Source organism: Zalophus californianus, chromosome 16 (assembly GCF_009762305.2).
Source record: "Zalophus californianus isolate mZalCal1 chromosome 16, mZalCal1.pri.v2, whole genome shotgun sequence".
Classification (NCBI taxonomy): Eukaryota; Metazoa; Chordata; class Mammalia; order Carnivora; family Otariidae; genus Zalophus; species Zalophus californianus.
In genome coordinates this window covers 36,795,666-36,821,425 of record NC_045610.1, presented here as the reverse complement: position 1 = coordinate 36,821,425, position 25,760 = coordinate 36,795,666, and the positions used below count along the sequence as shown (strand labels likewise).

General features: G+C 49.2%; 2 protein-coding genes across 2 annotated transcripts; one reads left to right on the top strand and one right to left on the bottom strand.

Annotated features, from left to right (window-relative positions):
* Positions 1 to 895: 895 nt before the first annotated feature.
* Positions 896 to 15,956, top strand: UBE2Z (ubiquitin conjugating enzyme E2 Z). Its single transcript, XM_027625282.2, has 7 exons — positions 896 to 1,212; positions 3,192 to 3,264; positions 5,248 to 5,435; positions 7,769 to 7,880; positions 10,154 to 10,266; positions 11,162 to 11,252; positions 13,890 to 15,956. The coding sequence occupies exons 1-7, from the start codon at positions 896 to 898 to the stop codon at positions 14,058 to 14,060; spliced, it is 1,065 nt and encodes a 354-aa protein (XP_027481083.1). The 3' UTR covers positions 14,061 to 15,956.
* SNF8 (SNF8 subunit of ESCRT-II) lies at positions 15,868 to 25,716 on the bottom strand. Its single transcript, XM_027625283.2, has 8 exons — positions 25,567 to 25,716; positions 25,153 to 25,203; positions 22,213 to 22,351; positions 21,220 to 21,324; positions 20,531 to 20,603; positions 19,425 to 19,566; positions 18,534 to 18,608; positions 15,868 to 17,534 (listed from the first exon to the last, which is right to left on the bottom strand). The coding sequence occupies exons 1-8, from the start codon at positions 25,618 to 25,620 to the stop codon at positions 17,397 to 17,399; spliced, it is 777 nt and encodes a 258-aa protein (XP_027481084.1). The 5' UTR covers positions 25,621 to 25,716; the 3' UTR covers positions 15,868 to 17,396.
* Positions 25,717 to 25,760: the final 44 nt, after the last annotated feature.

Sequence of the window (25,760 nt, the reverse complement as noted above, 5' to 3'; positions counted from 1 at the left end):
TCTGTTTTTCTTAGTCCATAGTATGCTATATCACCTTACAAATCCCAGGAAAGCCCTGAGGAATCCTCCCAGGATTTAAAACTCACAGCCCCTTGATTCCTGTATATTCAAGGACTTGTGGGAAGAAAAAACTGAGGTTGGAGTCAGGAGGCCTGATTTTCTTCCTTTTACTAAGCTTCCCTAGGTCTGTTTCATTATCCCTATGGCAACGCCTAGCAACAGTGCCTGGCATTTAGTAGCCCCTTCATAAATGTGTATTGAATAAACTCTAAAATGAGGTCGTTTTTCACTCGCGGGTTCTGATTCCTTCCTCTTGGTCCTGTTGCAGGCAGGGGGCAATGGCAGCCTGCCCTCCGTGGGTGACGGTGCGGGGAACAAAAATAAATTACAGAGGTTTTCAGACAGGAAAGAGTCCTGAGCAAGTCGACTCATCTATCGGAACCTCCCCCAAGTGGGAAGCTCGATCCCCAATCCTATCCCTTGGACATGACTGAAGAGGGTCTCTCTCGTTAAGGGTGGGGATATAATCCTTCCTTCCTCTCCTTGCCACACTTGAAAATAAAATATTGCACGGCTCTGGGCTCTCAGCCGCACCTCGGCTAGCCGGCACGCTTCAGAGCCTCCTCCGGCAAAGCGGGGGCCAACGCGGGCCCAGGGCCCTGGCTCCGCCGGCTAGTTCCCGCCCCCTCTCGCCCTGGAGGACCGTGGGTGGACGCTCTTGCAAGAACGCCTCTCGCTGGTCGGGCGGGGGTGGGCGGAGCCAGCGCCGCCCGGGCTGTGGAAGCCGAGGGTGGGGACACTCTGGCCCGGCTCTCGGTGGTGCGGGAGCAGGAGGGAGCAGCGGCCGCTCTGGTCGGCGGACGTGCTGCCGAGCAGTCCCGGAAGCGAAGCAGCGATGGCGGAGAGTCCAACTGAGGAGGCGGCGACGGCGACGGCGGGCGCCGGGGCGGCGGGCCCCGGGGCGAGCGGTGTCACCGGTGTTGTTGGCGTTAGCGGCAGCGGGTTCGGGCCGCCTTTCCTGCCGGATGTGTGGGCGGCGGCGGCGGCGGCGGGCGGGGCCGGGGGGCCGGGGAGCGGCCTGGCTCCGCTGCCCGGGCTCCCGCCCTCGGCCGCTGCCCACGGGGCCGCGCTGCTTAGCCACTGGGACCCCACACTCAGCTCCGACTGGGACGGCGAACGAACCGCGCCGCAGTGTCTACTTCGGATCAAGCGGTGAGCCGGGGTTTTTCCTCCCCCAGCCCCGAGCTCCAGGGCTCGACCTTCCCCGCCCCCCCTTTCCCACTACACCCCCTCCCGCCCGCTGCCTCCGCGCTTCCCTCGCGGAGGCCCAGCTCCAAGGCCCACGTCTTGCCAGCCCGAAGCGTCGCGATCCGAGTCCCCTGTTCCCCACCCCCCCCCCCCGCCCGCAGCTCCACACGCACCAAAGCCCTCCTCGCGTGCCCAGGTCCGACCCCGCCCCTCGGCTACCTCCCTTGAGCCCTCCGTCTCGGTGCCCGACACCCTCCCCCATACCTCCCGCCCGAAACCCGACCCTTTCGCGCTTCAGCAACACCCCCTCCCGCCTTCCGCGCCGCCTCTCTTCCCCCCTTCCCCACCCCAGCCTTGCGAGATGCTGCCCGGAGGCCCCACCCATCGCCCCCCCCCCCGCGTCGTCTCCTCCAGGGCCCCGTTTGTAACACACATAGAGCTTGCTTTTCGTCGCTTCAGAGTCGAGGCCAACCTTTCTTTTTATTCCCCATATCCTCAAGCCTTCTCCCCAAGTCTAGATCGCTTCCCTCACATACCCGCAATCTCCCCTTGAACCACTTCTTCAGAACCCTAAAGCTCTCCACTCTCACACCTGTTCCAGGAATGCAGGCTTTCTCCCCCCAGTCTCACTCTGGTTTGTATTATCCCACTCAACACTTTTGTATTCTTTTCTCTCGGTCATTTGGTTTAGTTTTCTGAAGTAAATATACCTAATTCAAATATAGGAACAAAGGCCCAAGTCCTTTCTGTGCTTATTTCTTGGGCGACTGATCTTAGATCCTATCATTTAATAGATAATGTTTCTGCAAAAATGCTTAGCGCAGTACCTATTGCATAGGAAGAGTAATGCTTTTTAGCTGCTATTAATCCTGAAAACGGTTTCCTGATGACCAGTCTCTGCCTCTCCCTATGTCCCTCTGCTGCAGCCACCCTCATCTAGGTAATCTCACCCTCCCCCCCACCCAGACTCCAAGTCCCTTCACGTGTCTCTACCTACCTTTCAAGATTGTAGTAGCAATTAAACCGCTCATTGAATTAAACAGCTCATTGTATGTAAATTACGCGGCCCAGTGCCTGACACAGACACCAGCTCCATTAGGGTCCATCAGGGTCGCCACCTCTAACTTCAGTACCTCAGCGCTCCCCTCTACTCCTGTCCTCCATCCCCTTCAGTCTGTCAATCCTGGCTTTTACCTTTGAGTTCTGCCAATCACTTGTTTGCACTTTACATCTCTGTGTACCCTACCAGGTCTTTTTCTACCTAGAATGTTCTTTAGACCCTCGTTCACAATGGATGCATTCTAGATTGTGCGATACAACCTACAAATCCTTTCATTTGTAGTAGCCGCTGCATGTCATCTTTCAAATGTGAGACTCTTCAGCAATGTCAGAGGGTACCCTCTCCAATCTGAAGAGATCTCTATCCTGTTGGTGCCATGGGCAGGAAGACCCTGATTGCTCCTTGCTAGCTCACTTGCTTCATAGAATCCCCTTGCCAACAACGGTCCACTGTTTATGGGATTCGCTTTTTTAGTGGAGGCGATTATGTCTTCCCAGTTACTGAACAGTCTTCATTTAGCATTCAGTCGTAGTACCTGGGAATCTCGGAGGTGGGGAGTGAATGAATTGCCCTGTGGGAGGAAGAGAGAGTAAATGGGATGTGGCTTTTCCAGGGTGACATCTGATGCCATTGGGATCTCTGATTTTTTCCCCCTCCCCCTGAGGAAACAATGCCCTTTTGATAATAATTTGCTCTCTGCTTGCCTGACAAGTACTCAGCTGAGATTTCTCAGCCAACAAGATAGTGAAGACATTTGTGGTACCAAGCACCACTTTCTCAAACCCTGGCCTCACTGAGGTGATAACAACTGTCCTGCTCAAGGGATTTCCCTTTTTTCTCCTCTCCCTCACTCCCTTCCCCACCTCCTCTTGGTGTTATACAGGGATATCATGTCCATTTATAAGGAGCCTCCTCCAGGAATGTTCGTTGTACCTGATACTGTTGACATGACTAAGGTATGTAACTTGGAGTGGGGTGGGGGCTATTGGGAGATTGGGCCCAGAAAGTTGGAAGATCCTAAAAGATTATCCAGCTCACATCTCTGATAATATAAATGGATAAATCAAGATCCCAAGAGAATAAGTGGCTTGCCCAAGGTCACACGGTGAGGTGGAGCAGAGCGTTGAACAGGTGTCTTTTATTCTGGTGCCAGTAGGTCTGGTTGACTTGGAAAATCCCCGTTTATGCGTCTTGTCCCAGCTTAACTAGTACCAGGCCACTCTTTCACTCTTAAAACTGTTCCAGTTAGGCCGATAAATGATAGTCATCCTATTCACTTTACTACCCAATTCTTCCCTCATCCTGTCACTCTGGACTCTTAAGTATGGTGCTGTAAATCAAATGCAGCGAAGATTGGGGATGGGGCAGACCTGAATGAACAGAGTTTATACTCAAAGGGCCTTGTTCAGGCTCCTGTCTTTACTGGTTGCTTTTGAATATCCTTTCCACCCCCAAAACCATTCCTGTCTTGTCCTCCACACACAAACACAGAGAAGTTGAAATTCCCCTGGCTTAGATACCTAGGCTTCTCTGTCATTGAGTGCTCTACCCATGGAAGTGAATTTTCACTTAAACTGATGTTGGGAAGAAATCAGATTTCCTAAATCTAATATTGTTTAAATGAAAACTCTCCATAGTTTAAAGTTTCTTACAGTAAAAGTTCAGACATTGTATTGTTGGTATATCTATTTTGCTTCAAATAAGTTTCCCTGTAAATTGATTTTTTTTCTTTTTATGTGGTTGGAAATGTTTTTCCTGGGACATTTTGTCCTCAATCAAGCATCAGTGTTAATATGCTAGTTCCGAGGGTCCCAGAATTGATGTCCTGTGATGCCATTTGAGCTTGCTGTTCCAGAAGACTGAGGGCTAAAAGATAGTCCGGGGTGCCACCAGGGCAAAGTAGGGACTGAGGCATTGGATTGAAGGTCCTTTTTCGTCTTGCTGTTTAAATTCTGAGCAGACTGGAGTGCCTCGCAGCCTTTGTAGGAGAAGAAATACAACAGTTCAGGTTTTCCTCCTTTCAGGAAGGGAAAGCTTGCTCAGTAATTAATCGTGGCTGGAGGAAAAGAGTTTAGCGTTCTGTTTTCAATGCTGCCGTTTTTTGTTTTGTTTTTTTTTTAAGTTAACCAACAGTGTTGGGGAAATTTCTGAGGATGGTTTAAGGGCCTCAAATGGACCCTGAGTTTTCCCGTTTTTCTTTATATCTTTGATACAGCAGTAGGTTTGATCCTCTGCGGAGGCAGCAGACACCCAGGGCCTCCATCAGGCCCCTCAGCTCTGCACTTTTCCTGGCACTGCTGGGGTGGCCTCCAATCCCTTTGCTCTTTTCCGTTCATCTTAGTTCCCCTTTGTGCCACATACACATCATAGGCGTGTGTGACCTAGGTACATCCAAACAGACGTGCTCAGTAAAAATATGTATTCGTTTCTTCAAATTAAACATGCTAGGATAATATTTTACAGGTGCATATTTTAATTTGCGCAGTGGTGTTCCATGTAGATTTGTTATGTGTGTGTGTGTGTGTGTGTGTGTGTGTGTATGTATGTATATATGTATATATATATATATATAAAACATGGATGAGGGAAATCTAAAGAAAAAACCATGGATGAGGGAAATCTAAAGAAAAAAACATGCTGTCGGGGAGTTTTAAGGGACACTCAAGGGTGATTTTTGATTAGATTCAATTTTCACCTTGGGCTCTAACTTTAGAATGTAACCCCCAAGTAAGATGCCACTCCACCGTAATGGGATTTCTTAAAATTCCAAGCATATGTATCAGTATGAGTGCGTGCAGGCTTTTTATCCTGCATGGTGAAGATCTGGACTATGAATGCCGGCTGAAAGTCCTGCTTCTGGTGTGGGTAACCCGTGGAAGCCAGGAGGGGTTGGGATGGGACATCACCTCACAATTTTGAGATGGGGTTTTATTTTGCAGATTCATGCATTGATCACAGGCCCATTTGACACTCCTTATGAAGGGGGTTTCTTCCTGTTCGTGTTTCGGTGTCCGCCCGACTATCCCATCCACCCACCTCGGGTCAAACTGATGACAACGGGCAATAACACAGTGAGGTTTAACCCCAACTTCTACCGCAATGGGAAAGTCTGCTTGAGTATTCTAGGGTAAGAGGAGACTCTTCTAAGGGGCCACGTTGGTTGTTAGCAAATACCTCTGCTCCAGGCCAGCCTTTGTCAACCAGCGTTCATCATCAGAAGCACAGAAAACGGTCGGGGTGACTGTTTCCTCAGTTCTCCCCAGGGTGGTACGCGACTGGTACCATTCTAGGTGCAGAAGAGAGAAGTTCATTTATGACCTACAATGGATGCCTTAGTGAAGTGATTCTTTCTCCCTGAGCAGCAGCAGCAGCCAGGAGCTTGTAGCCCTGCAGATTCTGGGGTTCCACCCTAGACTTCCTGTATCAGAAACTCTAGGGGTAGGCCCCAGCAATCTGTGTCTTACAAACCCTCCAGGTGCTGCTGGCGCACACTCCAGCTTGAGAACCCCTTCCTCAGGGCATCAGGGCTTAATTCTCTCCCGAACAGGTTGAGAAAGGCTGCGGATCTGTGCCATTTAAGATTGTGGGTGTCTTGTTTCTGTGTCTCTCAATGAGTAGCTTTGGAGGCGGTGGTGGTGATGAAGATGATTATGATATTTTAACAACTGAATGAAAAATGTCTAAGGTTGGAAATCACATCAGATAAGAAACATGGGTTTCAAGTACATTTTGTATCTGGGTGCTACTGAAGATTTTGCTTCATGTGGTTCTCATTCGTTCCCTTTTAATTTCCTTTGGGGGTTAAAAATTCAGAATGGAAATGTCTTCTTACGTTTTCTGGATCGGTCTTGTTCGTGTGGTCTGAATTGCCCCGGAGCAGAGAACAAGTGCAGGTTGAAGTTGGGAAAGTCGCCCAAACTGGTGGTGCTGTTTTCTTTCTCGTCCAGCATGTTTCCGAGTATGTGGGGGGGGAAAGGCAGCAGACCCAACTGGAGGCATGATTTATTTTATTTATTTATTTTCTTAATCTCTCTGACCCAGGGATATGTTCTGCGATGGTGGCAGTGAGGAAGTCCTTCGAAGGAGGTTGTTCTTAAAGAGGTCCTTTATGTTGTTAGGGTATTTGTCTCTGCTGGTAGGACAGCAGTATATGTAGCCCACAGCGGTGAGGATACTCACTTGTTTCTGTAGTAGGACACCCCTGCGCGATGGTGTTTTTGTTCTAGGTTCCCATTAGGCCAGGATAAAACTATTTCGAACAAACATCAGCTCACAGTAGAACCAGGGGAAGTAAGATGGTGGGGTAAAAGTGGCAGAAGCGTGTTGGGTGGAAAAGGAGAAGCTACCCTCAAGTTGAATTTTGACCATGAGGAATCACAGGGTAGAAGATTCCCGTGTGTTCTTAGTTGACTGTTTGCTCTGTCAGCCTCAGTCCTTTCCTCCCTACCTAGAAAAAAAGATTGGGGCTGCCTTACTGACAAAAGAAATGTAGTAAAAATGTACCTTGTCTTGCTGGCTTGCCTCCCCGAATATGTGAAGTCTTAGCGCAGAGTCTGGCGTTCCTGGAGGAGCAGAGCTGAGGGGAGCAGGCGGAGAGGCTCGGAAGAGCAAGCCTTGTTGATGATGGTGATGATGATGATGAGCTTGCTTAACTGAACTCTCCTCGAGTGTAGCAGGGAAAGGGAATTGGCCAGTGAACTTGAGCAAGTCAGTCTTGGCCTAGGTTGTGTTCAGCTTCCAGATCAGGTGCCATCTCTTCAATTAATTGAGCTAAAATGTCTTTAATGTCCAAGCTGCACTCCTCCTCCCAGGACTCGGTCGGCTATATGGAAGAGAGGAGCAATTCTGGTGCTTCTCTTTTATTCAGGATGGTTTCTATATATTATTTCCATATACTCCCTTCCTGTCCTTTGGCAGAGTTCTGTAGTCTTCAGAGAATCTGACACTCTTTGGGGGCGGGATACAGAGCAGGATCCCTGAACGTCAGCCCCGCCACATGGCCTCTAACCAGATGGCTTCAGGCTCCCTTGCACCTCTGTGCTCAGCTTCTGTCCCCCCACTAACTCCTTCACCACCTGTAAATAAGCAAGCTCCGGGATCCGCTGAGGTTAACACTTAGACTGCCTTTGGTGTGGTTTTCTTACCTTATTTCTTCCATTTTGATGAATGGAACCTTCCCTAGCTACTGTTTCTTTCCTAGGCCAATGAAAATCCCTTCAAAGTTATCTTGCTTGCTTTACCCTCCTTTCTTTTGTCCCACTTGATGAGAGGATTAGGCAGTTGACTGATTTCTGGTGAATGAGGGTGAGACAGGCTGGGAAATTCCAGAGCATTAATAGTGAAAGAGAAAGTTGACTCATTGACGGGGGTGCTGCTAGGCCCCAGGGTGCTGGTGCACTGTGGCGGCCTTCACCATCGCTCTGGGCCTCACCCTCTGCCCTTCTCTGCTGTGTTTTGCAGTACGTGGACTGGCCCCGCCTGGAGCCCAGCCCAGAGCATCTCTTCCGTGCTCATCTCCATCCAGTCCCTAATGACTGAGAACCCCTATCACAATGAGCCTGGCTTTGAGCAGGTAAGGCCGGGGGGCCAGCTGGGGAGTGGAATACTGAGTTTGAAAAGCTCTGATAGGTCTGCTTAAGGGTCCTGTTTGTTTGGTTGGTTGTTTAATGTCACCATAGGAGAAAAAAGGAGCTGGTATGTGTGTTCCTTAAAAATGACTTTTTCCTCGTAAGTTACAATAACACTGTCAGGTTGTTTCCATTTGACTTGGGTTAATCTACAAGGTGGGAATCAGTGGAGTCATCTGGAAATTAATTCTAAGCCTGATTTTGGGGGCTGTCGCAACCAGTGGGTTCTTCTGTATGTGTCCATTCTCCCAGTAATCCCCTAAGGTACTTCCTAAAGTGACTGCTGCCCAGCCGGGGCTTCTTCCAGAGTCACAAAGTACTGTTAACTCGAACAGCCAGAGGAGCTGGTCATTAGCTAGTAGGGCAAGAATATTTTAGTCAACGCTGCCAAAGAGAAGGGAGAGGAAAGTTGTATTTTCCAGGGGTTATGCTGTATGCCAGCCACTGCCAAATTTTCATATATATAATATCTCATTTAACCTTTACACTAACTTGGGTAGGGGCGCCTGGCTGGCTCAGTCTGAAGAGCAGGCAACTCTTGATCTTGGGGTCGTGAGTTCGAGCCCCATGTTGGGTGCAGAGATTACCAACTTGGGGTAAATATTATCCCCATTTTCAGATGAGGTAATGGTGACATGGAGAGGTTAATTAACTTTCACAAAGATACATAGATAATGGTGGAATCCAATATTTGCCCTGGAGCGGAGAGTTTTTCCATTGTTCCAAAATGCCTTCCAGGATTACTCAGAAGTACAGGGAAAGAGTTCCACTGATAATCCCCAAAGGTAACAATTCTGTCTAGGTGATTAAAACAGTTTAACTCATTTTTAAACTTTTTGAGATAATGCTAACGTTGATGGTTCATTTATAGACGGGAACAATGGGAAATACCCTTTGAGAGTGAACAGAAGTTATTCCCAAAACCACCTTTCCAAACAAACAGTATATTTGATTTTAGGATTAGGTAGAAATGGAAAAGGGCCTCATTGGCTAACCAAGGAGCTGATTTTAAGGTCTTTCCTTTGTTTGGCAATTCAAGAGATGTGATTTTTATTCTTAATACTCCCAAACATTATCGGTTCAAAGTCCCTGGTATGTCGGTGGCTTTTTCACAGCTCCCCAGGCAGAAGGAAGTGCCCAGCTGTTCGTTTCTTAAGCAGTTAGGTCCAGACAACTCACTTCTTCCTTAAATAACTAAAATGGCTTAATGACAGAAAGAGTACACTTGTCGGGCACCACACAACTTTGAAGATCTTGGAATCCGATTGGATCCACCACCCTCATTTCTCTGCCCCACTGTTTTCATATGCTGCTTGCTATTTATCAAAGTAGTGATTGACAGTCCGGCTTCACAAAGATAATGTGTCATCGAACGGACTATAATGCAGTTTAACGTCAGAACTGACCCACTGAGCTCAAGCTTGTTAGTTTGCGTGATGTTTGACAGGTGGTGAATACTGTGGTTTTCTTCAAAACGTTTAACGTATCCCACAGCACCCCTGTGATCTCACGGTGGTGCATTTTGGAGACCATGGTAGTAGACTGAGGGTATGTATGTCTTTTCTGTTCATGATGTGTTTTAATCAGAGGCCAAGGTTCTGGTTGCCGGGTTGGTGGTAGGAGGAGCATTGAAGAGTAAAGGAGGGCTTAAAGGATGGAAGTCTGTACTCCCTTCCGTCTGTACCCCACTTTCATATTGGCTTTCTCAATCAGCATGGGAGTTTTCTTTTGGAAACTTCAAGTTCTACTTCTGATAGATTCATAGTAATTTCTTTCAGTGATGGTGGAACCCTGCAGACATAAAAAGGAGTTAGCTGGGAAGCATCCAGATATTTATAGGGTTTTTAAGTGAGACTCCTAATGTGATGTGTACCGTTTTGTCCCACCACCATTCTTAACATTTGGCTCTTTGCCATCCAATCTTTACCTCAGAGGCCTCTCAGTTCAGCCTTAGGAAAAAAATTTCTAGTTTGCTGCTTACAATATGGGTGACCTGACTTGTAACAGAGGATGGGTATTGGCTTGCGTGGGAGGAGGTGAATGATCTCAAAAAGAAAAACTCAGTTGCACTTCATGGATCTGCGGTAGTTGGATAGGTATCTTCCCGGTTTGTTTACTTGGGTCATGTGCCCCATATTAATCCTGAGGTCTCCTCCTGTTGACTTTTCTCTTTGCCTAAATTTTGTACTTGGACACTCTGGTGTCTGTTATATTACAGGAGAGACATCCAGGAGACAGCAAAAATTACAATGAATGTATCCGGCATGAGACCATCAGAGTGGCGGTCTGTGACATGATGGAAGGAAAGTGTCCCTGCCCTGAGCCCTTACGGTATGTGTGTGCCAAGAGCACCCACTTGGCACTTGGTGTTGCTGTTGGAGACTTAGCTGGTTCATACCTTTGAGAACCTTTGGGGCAAAATCCACTGTTGGGCGCCAGGGGAGTTACAGAAAAATGAAAGCTGTGGTTCGTGCTTTCCAAGAGTGGTGGCTGAGGGTCTCTCGAAGTTCAGAGAGCTGCTGTTCTAGGAGAGTGCCAAGCCTAGTGGGAAAGACATAGTCCATACCCTTAGGGAGCCCTAGTTTGGTAAGAGCCTGGACCTATTGAAGATCCTTATTTGTTCTATAGCCAAATGAGGTGTAGAGCCCTTCATAATGAATCCACTTCTCAGTGTTCGAGTTTATTTGTAAGTGTTCAAACTAGATGAACAAAGTCAGAGTTATTGAACCAAACTTCTGGAAGAATTTTGAGTAAGGTCTGGGATTAGGGATGGCTTATGGAAAACAAATGAGATTGAGTCATGAGTTGAAGTTGGGATTCGAATGATCTGTATTAACAGTCACCCTCCTTTAATAATCCCTAAGGTGTAAGAGAAATCAGCCTTGGGCTGTCAGCTGTTCTTTTTTACATTTTCCATTGAAAGATCTTTGTGAGGGGGGCACATGGGTGACCCAGTCAGTAGAGCGTCCGACTCTTGGTTTCAGCTCAGGTCGTGAGGTCGAGCCCCGAGTCGGGCTCCGCACTCAGCATAGAGTCTGCTTGAGATTTGCTCTCCCTTTGCCCCTCGTGCTCTTTCGCTCTATCTGAAATCATTAAAAAAAAAAAAGTCTTTGTGAGATACCAAATCTGGGCTTGGGAACTCTAATTGGGCAGAAAGGTTAGATGGTGAAGGGTTGATCCCTTCCCCACCACATTCCTAACTTAAGCTTCGCTGCTTGTTTTCCAGAGGGGTGATGGAGAAGTCCTTCCTGGAGTATTACGACTTCTATGAGGTGGCTTGCAAAGATCGCCTGCACCTTCAAGGCCAGACTATGCAGGTAATGCAGCCCCTGCCACTGACTCAGAGGCCTCACAGCAGATCACGTAAAATCCCCCGAAGGGAGAGCATCTGCATCTCTCAGAGAATTCAGAGCCAAAAGGAACTTGGTTCATTTAAGTCACGGCAGCCCAGAGAGGAGACCGACTTGCCTAACTCATGTGGAGTTGCTTCTCAGTCTTGCCATAAACTTAGATGCTCATGAGTAGAGTCTGAACCGTCCTGCTTTCTAACCTGGAATGCCTTCCCTTCTTAGTAGTCTTTTTGAACCAAGAACATTCAGCCCTCTCAGAATCTTAGTGACGATAAGGGTGAGTCCTCTATTGAGTTCGGTCCCTAGCTCCGAGGGGTAGGTGCTCAGAGAACGAGGCTAGGGAAACACTGGGTGTGTGGTGGTATATGTTGAAAGATTCCTGTCACAAAGACAGTAAGCAGTTGTTTACTCTCTGCCTCCACTGGAGAAATGTGCTTCCACTCTCAGTAGGAATGCAGGATTTAGGCTTTATTTCTTTTTTATTTTTAAAGATTTTATTTATTTGAGAGAGAATGAGAAAGAGAGAAAGCCCATGGCGGGGGGAGGGTCAGAGGGAGAAGCAGACTCCCTGCCGAGCAGGGAGCCCGATGTGGGACTCGATCCAGGGACTCCAGGATCATGACCTGAGCCGAAGGCAGTCGCCCAACCAGCTGAGCTACCCAGGCACCCTAGGCTTGTTTTAAAGAGGAGATTCTTGGGGTACCTGGCTGGCTCAGTCAGTAGAGCGTGTGACTCTTGATCTCAGGGTCGTGAGTTCAAGCCCCACGTTGGGCATGGAGCCTACTTAAAAAAAAAAAAAAAAAGATTTTTACTAAACCAAATTGTAAATGGGCTTAAATATAAAAGACCTGGTTGGTAAGAGGGTGAGACTCCCCCTGTCCTGAAGGACCAGTTGTTGTGTCTTTTGGATCATTTACTGGTGGTCTTGCTTAGAATCGTGCTGGCTTGGATGAACGACTAAGGAAGGTTCTCTCCAGCTCTTCCTGAGCCGCTTCCCCCACCCAGGCCCCAGTAGCAGCAGTAGGCATAAATGTCTTCTTTCCTCAGCTGCTGCTTAGAAATGGTAGTTTCCCTGTCCTCCCTTCAAGGACTTCCCACCCATCTGCCACATTAAAACTCAAAGGGCAGGGGCGCCTGGCTGGCTCCGTTGGAAGAGCATGTGACTGTTGATCCCAGGGTTGGAAGTTTGAGCCCCATGTTGGGTCTGGAGATTGCTTTAAAAAAAATAAAAACAAAACCTCAAAGGGCAAGGCCGGCTCAGCATTAACTTGTTCCTGACCCCTTTTGCAGAGTCCGTGATGCCTGCCATGGTTCATTCCCCAGGAATTCTCATTGCTGGTATTCAAAAGCGTTTCCAATATTCACTCTGTGGAGGAAAAATGACTCGTGATGAGAGAAAGAAAGGGAAGAGCAGCGTCTGGGGAGGAGGGAAGTGGGTGGAAATGGAGCCAAGGATGAGAAAAGGAAGATTTGAAAAATTGACAGCTCCAGAGTAAGTGTGGAGTTCAGCCGGTGGGGAACATAACCCTCGGAAGCGAAAAGCGTGGGCTGTAGTCACAGTGACTGACTTGTGTTCACTGGTCCCTGATCGTGAGGCTGATGTGTGGGCAGAAGCGTGGCAGGAGTTTATGTGGGAGGGCGCCTGGGTGGCTCAGTCGTTAAGCGTCTGCCTTCGGCCCAGGTCATGGTCCCAGGGTCCTGGGATCGAGCCCCGCATCGGGCTCCCTGCTCCGCGGGAGGCCTGCTTCTCCCTCTCCCACTGCCCCTGCTCGTGTTCCCTCTCTCTGTTGAAAAATAAATAAAATCTTAAAAAAAAAAAAAAAAAAAAAGGAGTTTATGTGGGAGAAGCAGAATATGAGAGGGCAAAGTCGTGTACCTTTTTGTGACTCAAGAGGTCTTCACTTGTCCAAACCCTGGCCGTGTGCCCCTTTGCTGCCATGTCCTCTGTATAGCATTGTTACGTTCCTTGTGTTTATGCCCTCCACTCCAGCCCTGGTTATTCTTGAGATTTTGAGGACAGTTAGCACAAAACGTTTGGAGACGTTTGCTGTAGGGTGACAAGGACTGGGACCAAGGCTGGTGGCCCCGGAGTGACAGCTACAAACCGGACAGGAAGGTGGTGGCAGGTCTCTTGGGAAGAGCGTACGGGTGCTTATTGGGAAGTCAGAACTCCTGAGTTCCTACACGCCTGTCAGGTTGGAAAAGCAAATTTTCCTTTTTGAATATAGGGGAAGAAGGGTGATACTTCCCTTATGTGGTTTTTATGAAGTTAATTGAAGATACAGGCACAGTTCTGGTCTTGGATTTCTGCTTCTTGCCTGCCTCGCCTTTACCGTGACCCTCACCTGCATAGTGGCCCTGCTCGCAGGGAACAAAAACACATTTTAATGTTGGCCCAAGCCAGACCCGCCGGGGTGGTTGACGCGCCACACTACTCCTGAGCGGAGGGTGTGCTGTCTGCCGCAGGGATCTGTCAGCGCTCTCCTCTCTACTCCCGCGGCTCAGAAGTGGAGCGTGCGTCCAACATGGGCCCGAAGCTGCTCTCTCTAGGGTGAGCCACCCAGACTCGAATCTTCCATCCCGCTTGTCTCCTTTCCCCCACAGGACCCTTTTGGAGAGAAGCGTGGCCACTTTGACTACCAGTCCCTCTTGATGCGCCTGGGACTGATTCGTCAGAAAGTGCTGGAGAGGCTCCATAATGAGAACGCCGAAATGGACTCTGATAGCAGTTCGTCTGGGACAGAGACAGACCTGCACGGGAGCCTGAGGGTTTAGACCCTGCTCCCTTCTCCCCTCCCCCCACTCAAGGGTCCCAGCAAAGTCCCTTCCCCCCCACCCCAGGGACGGAGAGGCACTGTGTATCTCCCTCCAAACGTGACGTCATCCTGCAAGATGGCAAGAACCAAGCAAGCTCGGATCCCAGGGTGTGGGAGTGGGGAGGCTGTTCCTGATCCGACCTCCCTGGCTCTCGAGCATCTGGGGCTGTGTTCATCCCATAGCAGGGGCCAAGGTACCTATGCAGGAGCACCTAGGGCAAGGGGCCTCTGGCAAAAACCAACCAACCGACACACCTCTCCACAGGGTCAGCCCCTTAGGGGTAGGTGGGAGACAAACTGTAATTCCAAGAGGGAGTGTGCCCAAATGACTGATGGGGATATCTGGAAGGGAGCTTTGGGTGGGGGGCTCTCTGTGACACTTAAGCAGTCTGGGTGGTTGTCTGTCTGTCTTCAGTCTTGAAGCAGGGCTTCCCAATGCCCTTTTCCTCCCTGCCTCTTCTCCCATTACTTCCCATGGGCCAGCATAATTTTGTTTTTCCTAATTTATAGTCACTGTTCTAGACAGACCAAAGAGAAGGAACAGTGGTGGAGTCTGGGCTGCTGATCAGTAAGCTTTACCTAGCACCTGAGCACCTTTCTCCTCTGCCCCCCCATTCCCTCGCCCATTTCTAGATTTAAGACAGAAGGTAAACGTGACTGGGACTGAACCAAGGTCCTGGTAAAGCCGCACAGGCACCATGAGAAGCCGATTTTGTTCCCACAATCACTGATTTGAAAAGTTCCCACTGCAGCCAGCTGCTGTGTGTGGGGGATAAGAGCCACTACATAGAATAGTCTCTTACAGATGTTCCTGAATGCCAGCCACGATGAGGGTATTTCTCCTGGGGGCGGGGTGCAGTGGGAGACTGATGCTAGTGCTGTTGTGTTTTGTTTGGCTGTCCTTGTGTATTTTCACCCCGGCCTCTAGTCACTCCCACCCCTCCCCCTCACTTCAATGCCCAGGAACTTGTGGGGAGCAAGGGTTGGCCAGTGGCAGAGGGGCCGGGGCTGGGACTCTGGGCTCCTCCGCTTCTCTTGCCTCTCCCCCTCCCTGCCCTCCCAGCTGCTCTGTCACCGGCTCGGATGGGCGCTTGCCTGGCTGTGTTGCTTCTCTCTCTGTATCTAGCTGCAGTGATCCTTTAGCTGGTTGGCTCAGAAAAAATGTGCTTTAGGCAAAGCCCTGTGGTCCTGGGCACTGAGGGAATCCAGCCTTCCCCTTTCTGGTGTGTTCTCCCCATACTTTCCAGATTCTTATTGTTGTGGCTCCCAGTGGGGTGTTGGCGATCCATGTGCCGCAGGGCCTCAGTCAGTATCGGGCCAGTGTCTGGGAGAGGAGGACTTGGGCCTGCCCTGCCCGCTGCTATGGAGGCCTCTGCCTGTGGGTCGTGGGACTTCCCGGGGGGAGTTCGGAAGGGGTTGGGCACAAAGGAGAATGTCCGACTTGGGAGGGCAGGAAGCAAACAAACTGGACAGGAAGTAGGCTTGGGGAACGGAAGTTTATCTCAGATACCTAAGGCTGGGCCTCCTAACAAGGAGACTCAAAAAGGGACCCTGCTTCCAATTTCCCTCTTCCATTCCCAGAGCAAGCACAGGGCTTAGGAGAATGCCCTTGGTCTGTTGGTCCAGTGGTTGTCTGTCATCCATTTAAGTGTTCCCACTTTCAAGTGACAATCCTCTCCTTGGCCCTGCCATGGGCAGAGCATGTCTGGCATACCTGCCTGACTTTTATGCCCTAATCTTGAGTTGAGGAAATATATGCACAGGAGTCAAAAGAGATGTCTTTATATCTGACTGTACATAAATGAAGTTTTTTTTTTTTCTTTTTGGTGCAATAAAGTTTGTTTTGGCAGAAGGAGGAAGCGCCTGTGGGTGTGGGAGGGTTTGTGTCAAGGGAGACTGGGATTCTCAACAACCACACCTCTCACCTAGGTCTGAAACTGTCAGGGAGAAAGTGTTCGATGCATTGTCTGGAGGCTGGAAACTCCGGTTACAGGACACGGGTGGAAGCAGGGCTGCTGGGGCCGAGTCTCCCGCCAACCAGAAGTAGAAGGGCCTTTTTTGAGACCACCTCTGGCAGTCAAGGAGAGGAATGCCATCTTGGTCTTAGTTGCTTCCAAAGAGCGCCTTCTTCACAAACTGGGAAGGGAGCATGTCCTCCAAGGACAGGCAGATCTAGACTGTATCTCTGGGTAAGGAAAGGGCGTCTTTAAGTCCTGGATAATCCAAACCCTACTGGGTTTTCAGATTTCTGCTTCTAAACCAGCTCTTAGGAATTCAGCACTCAGACCACGAAGACAGCTTCATACAGCCACCTTCCTTCCCTACTTGCTAAAGAAGGGCTCTGGCTTTCAGGCGCCGAGGCTTTTCTTTTCCTCTTGGCTGACCCCGCGGCTAGGAAGACAGTCCGAGATACCCGGCCAGCCTGTGCTGGGCCAGCCGGGATGTAGGAAAGTGAAGGCCCACGCGGCAGTGGACTTAGGCTCTGGCTCTTCGCTTTGCTTCCGAAGCTGGTGGCCCCCGGTGAACTACTTCAGTTCCTCACCCGAGACAGTAAGAACCTACTCCCTGAACCAGTGAAAGTGGCCATGAGGATTAAGGGTCGAGAAGATGGTCCAGGGTAGGTGTTCAGTAAATGATGCCCTTCCCGCCGCTAAGGCCAGGGGCACCTAGCGATCAGCACGGGAGGGGAGCTGGTGCGGAACTCGACGACTCTGTCTACTGCTGGGCCACTCCCCCAGGTTCCATAGATTCTTTCCTCTAACCACCACCTAATTTTGACCTCTATTTCCTTCACACTCGGCCAAGTCTGTCAGAACCTGGAAGTTCTAGAGGAAGCTGGAGGAGACTGAACGAGTGGCTATTACTGGTCCATCAGGGTCTGCTCGTTTGAGATAAACATTTTTATAAGGACAAGGTTTGAATTAGCGGGCTATAATGTACATCCCAGGGCTACAGAGAAACTAGACTGTCTAGCCAGGAGACAGACCACCTTCGTTGTAGACCCAGCTCTACCATGAACTTGTAGATGACCTGTGCAGGTCATTTCGTCATTTCGTACACGCTCACTGTTCTCTGTTACTCAGGTTATCCTTACTGGATAAAATGAGGTTTTCTCCAATAAAGATGCAATGTGAAGGCACTTTAAAATAAAATCATGGGTGAAGAGTCTTGAGGAGAGAAAAAACTTGGAACTTTTTCTTTCTTTTCAAAAAAGAAAAAAGTGATTCAGGTTTTATTCACCAGCAGCTCCACCCTGTCCCTGCCTGCCGTGGGGGCCCCTTCTGCACTCGTGGAGTCAGGGGAGGGCTTCTCTGGCCTCCTCGGCTGTAATCTCCTGGGAGTAGAGGTCAGTGAAGAGAGCCGGCAGCCAGTAGTGGGCCTCCCCTGGGGCCTGCAGGTCCAGCCAGGCCAGCCCTTCCTTCAGCAGGTGTTCCTGGAGGGAAAAGGAGGCAGTCATTTATGAAGACGGAGTTCCTGTGGGGCGGACAAACCATTTTGGCTTCAGTGGGGTTTTCAGACTAAATCTACACGAGTGCCTTCACGTAGTTACACAACCCAACTGGAATTCCGGGTTCTCCTTGGCCCTGAGCTTGGCCTGAGGTGTAAAAAATGCCACCGAATCACTTAACCTATACCGCTAGGAAAGAGGGTAAAGACAAGGCATGGGGGACATCGCAGGAGGGACGTGGGGCTGCAGAGATGTCCACCCCATGGCCCGAAGCAAGGCCCCGGTCCCATTTCCCTGAAGCAAAATGGAGACTACTGTTGTCATTAGGTTTCCCGTTAACTTGTGGGTGAACCTTTATGGAGAAATTACCGGAAGGACTCTATTAGTCTAGAAGGGACTCGCAATTCCTGCAGCTGGAAACATGCTCACGATGGGCTGCTTGTGCCCAGTAGCATTAAAGAGACGTTTACGTGACCCTGCTATACACCTAAGTGTATAGTTTAATTGCCCGGATAAGGAAGAAGGTATTGAAAGCCAGGATTACATTCTCCTGCTACTCCTTCTTCACATCAACCTTTCCTTCGTACCATGACATCTGTATATATAAAACGCTCACTATCTCATATACAGTATAATAGCATATAATTATGGATATGTAATTAAGCAGGTAACAGTTCCCTTCACTCTGTGTTAACAGTGTTACTTCCGATACAAACTGTAGGAACTGTCTGACCAGGCTCCACAGGTCGGGGGAGAGAAGGGGTTTTGGTGACTTGCCTACAGCAGAGTTGGAAGCCTGCCTCTGAGTTGGGACCTCAGTGGCACCTTCAGGGGAATGCGGGGCTTGCTTCTCTGTGGTGACAGCAGCCTTCAAGGCAAGAGGCCAGCAGAGCAAGGCTGAAGTTTCTGCCGGAGTGCTATCTACCCACCCACCTCCAACCATCTTGGGGCCATCTCTTCTGGGCCATTCCAAAATTCACATACCAGCACTTGCCGCGCTCGCTCGGTCTCCCATTTAAGGCTGGCTTTGATATCACTGACGGTCACGTAGCCATTTTTCTGAAGGAAGGAGGAAGTGGGGTGGTCAGTTAACAGTGGACTTTCCCTGAGAACCCAGCACCTGCCCGGCAACAACGGACTGACCCCAGACAGGAGGAAGAACTTTTCTATGCTTTTACGCTTCAAGCGTAAAAGCATAGAAAAAGAATGTTTAGAAGTCCCAGCAAAGACAGAGAAGCGACTTTAGGGTGACAGAAGTGGGGGGGGGGAGGGCGGGTTCAGTCTTAAAAAGTGGGGTCCCTGGTACTAAAATATTAAGTTAGACCTTCTCAGAGAACTTCAGAATATGACAAGATTCAGAATAATTAACTGACAGGAAGAAACGGTGGCAGTTCCCTGCCTCACCTTACTCAGCCCCCAATGAGAAAAGCCCCTCCTTATTTAGTTTTGTTCTACATTATCGAATTAAGAAAACCGAACGTCTTCCCTACACCCAGGATATGGACTTGGGGGAAGAGGGGATATGCTTAAGGCACGCTGAGTAATGGGAATGGCAAACAGGAGGGAACCTTTGTATTGAAGAGCCCATACAGAAAGTAGTATTCCGAAGACCTCAAAGAATCTGTCTACCCAAGAAAATGCGGTTCGCTGTGTGCATGTCCGTCTGCCCCTCTAGACTGTAAGCTCCCCGAGAGCAGGGGCTGTACAGTGCCCGTCATTCCACCCCCACAGCCCGGGCGCTGCTTCGTGCTGTAGCTGCTCAATAAACGGCTTCTAAACAAGCACAGGTCTGAGTCGTGCATCCGCTGGACAGTCTCAGCGAAAGACTGGAGTCACTCCGACTGTCCCCCCTGCCCCCAGAAGGCAGACCAGTACCTCGGCCAGCTGCAGCACCACCGTGTGATCCATGTTGAGCTCAGCCGGAACAGACTGAATGAGGTAGGTGCCGCCCACAGGGATGATGCCGAAGCCCGTGCCCAGCGCCTTCAGTTTCTTGATGGCCCTGATCAGGTCGTCTCTGCGGTGAGGGAGAGCTGCTTACAGACCTCTGGCACACCAGACCCAGCCACGACGCAGTATCTCAGCTCTGCCCCGGGCCAGGACACCCTGACAGAAGACTCAAAAGGCTGCACACCAGTCGGTGACATCAGTAAAAAGGTAGGGCCAAGGGGCACCAGATGGTGCTGGGACGCTCACGGCAGAAGGTACAGGTACGGGGCTCTCCGCTCAGCAAACCTTTCTGACCCCGGACAGAGGTCAAAAATCTGCTCACGGGAGCCTGTCGGGGAATGTGAATGAATGAGCTTAAATGCAAGAGACAGGGAGCAGTGTGAACTATGGCAAAACAGAAAATGCTTATCCATGTTACAGAGGGCAACCCAGCTGATTATTGCCATTTGGAAATTCAGGCCCAGTCCTGCTGGATTATCTGGTTTCCGGTTAACAACTATCTCGAATTAGGGAAAAAGAAAACCCACAAGACAGTGTGTAGACCCTATACCCAGCCCACATACTGACAGCCTTTGTTTTTAACCTTTTCTCAAATTGAAGTCACACAAAGAGGCTGGTGAACCAGATCAATTTGTACCCCATCTTCTGGCCCCCTACCCTGTTCCCCAGCCTTTCTCAGTGCCTGCGCTAATCTCCTTGACCTCAAATAATCTGAAGATTAAGCCCCAAGTATGTTTAAAAAAAAAAAAATAGTAACAATACATGCGTACACATGAAAAAAAAATGCTTAGAAGAAAATACACCAAAATGTCAACAGTTGTAATCTCTCAGCTGAGAAATAACGGGTGGCTTCTGGTTCTTTATATCTCTGTATTTTCAGTTTTCTAAAAAACATGTTTTCTGATCATAAAGAGAAACGAAAATGATCCCGAAAGTAGCCTAGACATGCGAGCAGTAAAGAGAAAAGATTTCCATCTGATGTTTAAAGACCTTTCTATACTCCTTCCAAGGGGTTGGAAGGCAAGACCTACTGGCTGACGTCCTGCGCGAACTTGCCCCTTCCTCTTAACACCTGTTGATGCAGTTCCTCCAGAGTTATCAGACCTGGGGGGGGCGGGGAGGAAAACAGACGGAGGATTACCTTCATGGCTAAGCCAAACCAACCCAAAACAAAAATATAAAAAACGGGCAGCATCATCTCTGAAAAACTATAAAGGTGCTCTTAACATCAAGGCCATATCTATTTACGACCAATGATTTATAACTGGTTTTAAGTTTTCTTTCTAACTTCAACACAGACCATTCGAAGTGCTTTATTAAGATGACACCACTGGATGACCATTTTTAGGTCACGTTTTGGGGAGCCTAGAAACGTGGCACCACCCCACCTTGGAGCGCCAGGATACATAGTTACTAATGATAAAATCATAACCTGGACGTGTTGTATATCAGGGGAAAAGGCCTATTTCCTACCTCCCTATTATTTTCTGTAATAACCAGGGGCTAAGACCTTCCTGGGCGAAGATCTCTAGGGAATAGAGACAATCATTCAGGTAATTCCATTTTTCAACCACATGAAGCCGCTAAGACGTTTCTGAAGACCTAACAGGTTCTCAAGATCTTATTGGCCCGCAGACTGCAGGACGGAAAAGATCACCTTTCAAGGTTTTCTCCCTCTGAGAAGTCCAAAGCCCAGTGTGCAGGACTTAGCCAGCCTCACCTCCATTCCGGTGCTTCAGGGCCAGGCACACTTCGATAATCTGGACACCCAGCTCATAATAGAAATCCCCCACACCTAGCATCTCAGACCAAAAGCCTTTTCCAGCTGAAAGAAAAACAAAAGCAGGTTATAGGTTATTTTCTATCCTTTCTTTTCTTTCAAAGCTAAATAAAACATCTATCCTGTGGGAAGCCTTCCCTGCCTAGCCTAAGTCCTGGGGCTCCATTTACTACTCAGGATCCTCAAGACAGTTGAAGTCTTGGAAATTCCTCCTAAAAACCAGGCTCGGACAGGTGGGCAATCTAAAAGGCATTTCTATTTGGCGAATTCTGGCTCAGGACACTATAAAAATGAGCCTTCCTTTCCCAAATTATACAGTGAAATATAATGGGATACAGGATCTAGACAAGGCTGAGAGAAACAATATGCAGACCGGGCATTCAAAAATCAACTGAAGACAACAGCTGCCTGGGTAAAAAAAATGCAGGTTATAGAGTAGTAATTATAGCATAATCCGATATGTTAAAAAAAAAAAAAAAAGTTTATAAATAGGATGAAGGTGTCCAGAAAGCTATCTTAGACTGTTAATATTTATGTCTGCCACTATGGGACAGGGTCAGGAGATTTGTACTTTCTCTTTTTCCTCCTTTATTGACTGACTCCATGATTACATGCTACTTTCATTAAAACTAAATTATCTTTTTAATAAAGGGAGAAATATCCGTTCAGAAACTCCACTGGAGGTCCCTCACGGGAAGGCCCGTACCCACCCTGGCTACTAGCCCAAGGCCTGTGTCTCCAGCTTCCCCATCCCCGGGCGCACTCAGCCATCCTGCTGGGCACTCCCTGGCAACAACAGCCACTGGTTCTCCCTGCAGGCCCTTCTAGAAGGGCCTTCTGGAAGGGGCCCTAGCCACAGTGATGACGGCCAGATGAGCTTCCGCCCCTCTGGAGCCCTACGAGAACACCACAGCCCTGCGGACAGCTCCTTACAGGCCAGAGGGTCCACCCCAATGGTGGCACACATGTCCTGGAACTGCACCCGGAACTCGGGATTCTTCCGGATCTCCTGCTTGTGCTTGCTGGCAAATTCCTCCAGGTTGCTCTTGAACATGTCCAACTGCTTCGACATCTGTAAGGTGGACCAGGGGGAGATTAGGGGCAGCCCGGCCAAGTGATAATCCGATGCCAAAAATTAAGTTCCTGGCCCAGTGGCAGGGCAAGGGCTGAAATAACCTATCTCCTCCAGGCCTACCATGATGCTCTTTCTTGTTCCCTTTAGTTTAGGTTTTTTTGTGTTTTTTTTTTTTTGTTTTTTAAGATTTATTTATCTATTAGAGAGAAAGAGAGAACGCACATGCACGAGTGGGGGGAGGAGCAGAGGGAGAGATCTTCAAGAAGACCCTCCGCTGAGCACCAAACCCGACTGGGGGCGTGATGAGATCACAACCTGAGCCAAAACCAAGAGTCGGACACCCAAACAACTGAACCACCCGGGCACCCTATTGTTCCCTCTCTTTTTATCCCTAACTTTTCTTCATGGTTCTGTTGTCAGCTGGGCTGGGATGCCATAATGTTTCCTCAATTCTAAAACACACATTTTGGGGGGCGCCTGGGTGGCTCAGTTGGTTAAGCGACTGCCTTCGGCTCAGGTCATGATCCTGGAGTCCCGGGATCGAGTCCTGCGTCGGGCTCCCTGCTCAGCGGGGGGTCTGCTTCTCCCTCTGACCCTCTTCCCTCTTGTGCTCTCTCTCTCAAATAAATAAATAAAATCTTAAAAAAAAAAAACCACACACATTTTTGGGGGCACTTGGCTTGTTCAGTCGGTGGTAGAGCATGCAACTCTTGATCTCAGGGTTTTGAGTTTGAGCCCCATGTTGGGTATAGAGATTACTTAAAAATAAAATCTTTGGGGGCGCGTGGGTGGCTCAGTCGTTAAGCATCTGCCTTTGGCTCAGGTCACGGTCCCAGGGTCCTGGGATCGAGCCCCACGTCGGGCTCCCTGCTCCACGGGAAGCCTGCTTCTCCCTCTCCCACTCCCCCTGCTTGTGGTCCCTCTCTCACTGTGTCTCTCTCTGTCAAAAAATAAATACAATCTTTAAAATAAACAAACAAATAAATAAATAAATAAAAATCTTTGGGGGCACTTGAGTGGCTCAGTAGGTTAAGCGTCCTCTTGGTTTCAGCTCAGGTCATGCTCTCGGGCTTGTGAGATTGAGCCCCACCTCAGGCTCTGCACTCACCTTGGAGTCCACTTCAGACTCTCTCTCCCTCTCTCTCTACCCTTTCCCACCTGCACACTCTCTCTCTCTAAAATAAATAAATCTTTAAAACATAAATAAAATCTTTTAAAGATAATAAAAAATAAAGCACACATTTTTTTTTTCCTCACATGTTCCTGTTCTAAAGTCAGGATGCATCTAACAATCAGCATGCATATCTAATGTGATACTTTTTTTTTCCCCCAGAGAAACTGTTACTAGATTGAAGGTGCACCCCAGAATCCATTTGGTCTTAAAAAAAATGAGAAAATGCAGCATTCAGAAAAAAATCTTCAGCCACTGACAGAAAGGTTACATAGGAGAAAAAGGAAGCCTGGTATGAATTAGGTATGCAGTGACTGTTGAATCTTGCAGTCATGGACCTTCTTGGGAATTAGCTCCAAATAAAGAATCCCAAAGGTAGGGGTGGATCTACCAGATTATATTCCAAAGCTAAATACAAATAGTTTGGGGATTTTCTGACTTACTTGTAGTATTCCTTCTCCTTCCCTAATTAACAAAGCCTATGTTCCACCCACCAAGAGTAACCACTCCTGGCCCAACATCTCCTCTTCTGCTACATATTATAAACTTAAACATTATAATCACCATTTCCAGATGATTCCTGTATGTCACCTCCCCTACGAATGGGAGATTTTTTTTTAAATAAATAAATATATATTTTTTTAAGATTTTATTTCTTTGACAGAGAGAGACACAGCGAGAGAGGGAACACAAGCAGGGGGAGTGGGAGAGGGAGAAGCAGGCTTCCCGCGGAGCAGGGAGCCCGATGCGGGGCTCGATCCCAGGACCCCGGGATCATGACCTGACCCGAAGGCAGATGCTTAACGACTGAGCCACCCAGGCGCCCCAATATTTATTTATTTTAGAGAGGAGTAGGGAGAGAGAGAGAGAGCACAAGCAGGAAGGGCACAGAGAATCTCAAGCACACTTCCCGCTGATCGAGAAGCCCAACACCGGGCTCAATCCCACCACCGTGAGATCACGACCTGAGCCGAAACCACGACTCAGACACCCCTGAGTGGGAGCTTTTGAAGAGCACTGCCTGTGTCTACTATCTTTCCTCAGTACAAGGCTCCATTTCCTTGCTTGTTTCCTCCTCTTCTTTACCAGTCCCAGTAACTGCGTAAACTCAGGGCACGTACAGAAAAGGAAACCGCAGGCCCGGCATCCCATCACTGACACACACTTCTGGTACACACCTGGATGTACCGGTGGTGGTGATGGGCCACACAGGTTAAGCAGTATTTTCATCTTATTCTTAGGCACTTCAAGTGAAAGCCCCCAAAGACGTAAATCAAACCGCACTACCACCTACTACCCACGTAATTATGGATAAACCACCTGAATGTCCTCACTTCTAAACTGGGAAGAATAGAGTTCCCTCCTGGTAGGATCGTCAAGATGAACAAGATAGTGCATGTAAAGAAAATGGACACGTGCCTGGTACGATATAAGCATGGAATGACTCAAAAGATGTTAGCTATCACTGTTATTAGCAAGTCCCCATAAAAGATCTGAGCAGCCCAGAAATCGAGATTTGCCAAATACCCTATTTTTAGTTCAATCCAAACAATCTAGTTTACATCAAAGGTGTCTGTCCAGCCTCGTCGTGTCTCCCTTCCTGCCTGGAGCCCTCCAACCGACTCACCTGGGCCAGCTGGTCCTCAGCCAAGACAGTGCCTCGCTCCTTATACTTGGCCTGTCAGACAAAGAGACCAGCGTGAGTTGAGGGTGGGCGCTGGGGGCTCCCACTTGTACTGCCTCCGACGAAGTATGAAAAGAGGAGGGTCTCTCTTAAATGGTTTTTCTTAGGGAGAGGGATGAGGAAGTAAAACAGAAGGCTCGTCTGCAGTCATATTTGGGGACGCGGGGGAAAGGGCTGGTGGATCTGGGGATCCTTACATCCCAATCCACCGGAAGCTGAAGAAACTCCGTTCCCCGGGACCCGAGGAGCCCGTGTCAGATTCTGATGGGGCGCGATTTGCGGGTACAGAGCTCTGCTCCGAGACTTTCGGTCTCTCTCGGGTCGGGGATGACTGTGGGTCGGCCTTCTTCCCCTCACCTCGGCAAGCTTCTTCTTGGCGATGGCGCCGGCTCCCACCCCGCGGCGATGCATCCCCGCCCTGGGCCCAGGGGCCGCCCCGCTGCCGGGACCCCGGGTCTCCGCGTCCCGGGATCCGCCGCCGGGTCCCAACGCGGAAGCGCCAGTCGCGCGTCATCTCCGCGCGCCGGAAGCTACGCGCCGACTTCCTGCCG

Bases quoted from the DNA above. Each gene is read 5' to 3' on its own strand.
- SNF8 (XM_027625283.2), bottom strand. From the start codon at position 25,620: ATGCATCGCCGCGGGGTGGGAGCCGGCGCCATCGCCAAGAAGAAGCTT. The intron at 21,325-22,212 runs GTAAGGAGCTGT...TTTTTCTTTCAG, and splicing joins TGGGGTGGACCCTCTGGCCT to CTGGAAAAGGCTTTTGGTCT. The intron at 17,535-18,533 runs GTATGTGAATTT...TTTTCCCTCCAG, and splicing joins AGCGAGCGCGGCAAGTGCTG to GAACACCTGCTGAAGGAAGG.
- UBE2Z (XM_027625282.2), top strand. From the start codon at position 896: ATGGCGGAGAGTCCAACTGAGGAGGCGGCGACGGCGACGGCGGGCGCC. The intron at 7,881-10,153 runs GTAAGGCCGGGG...GTTATATTACAG, and splicing joins ATGAGCCTGGCTTTGAGCAG to GAGAGACATCCAGGAGACAG. The intron at 11,253-13,889 runs GTAATGCAGCCC...TTTCCCCCACAG, and splicing joins TTCAAGGCCAGACTATGCAG to GACCCTTTTGGAGAGAAGCG.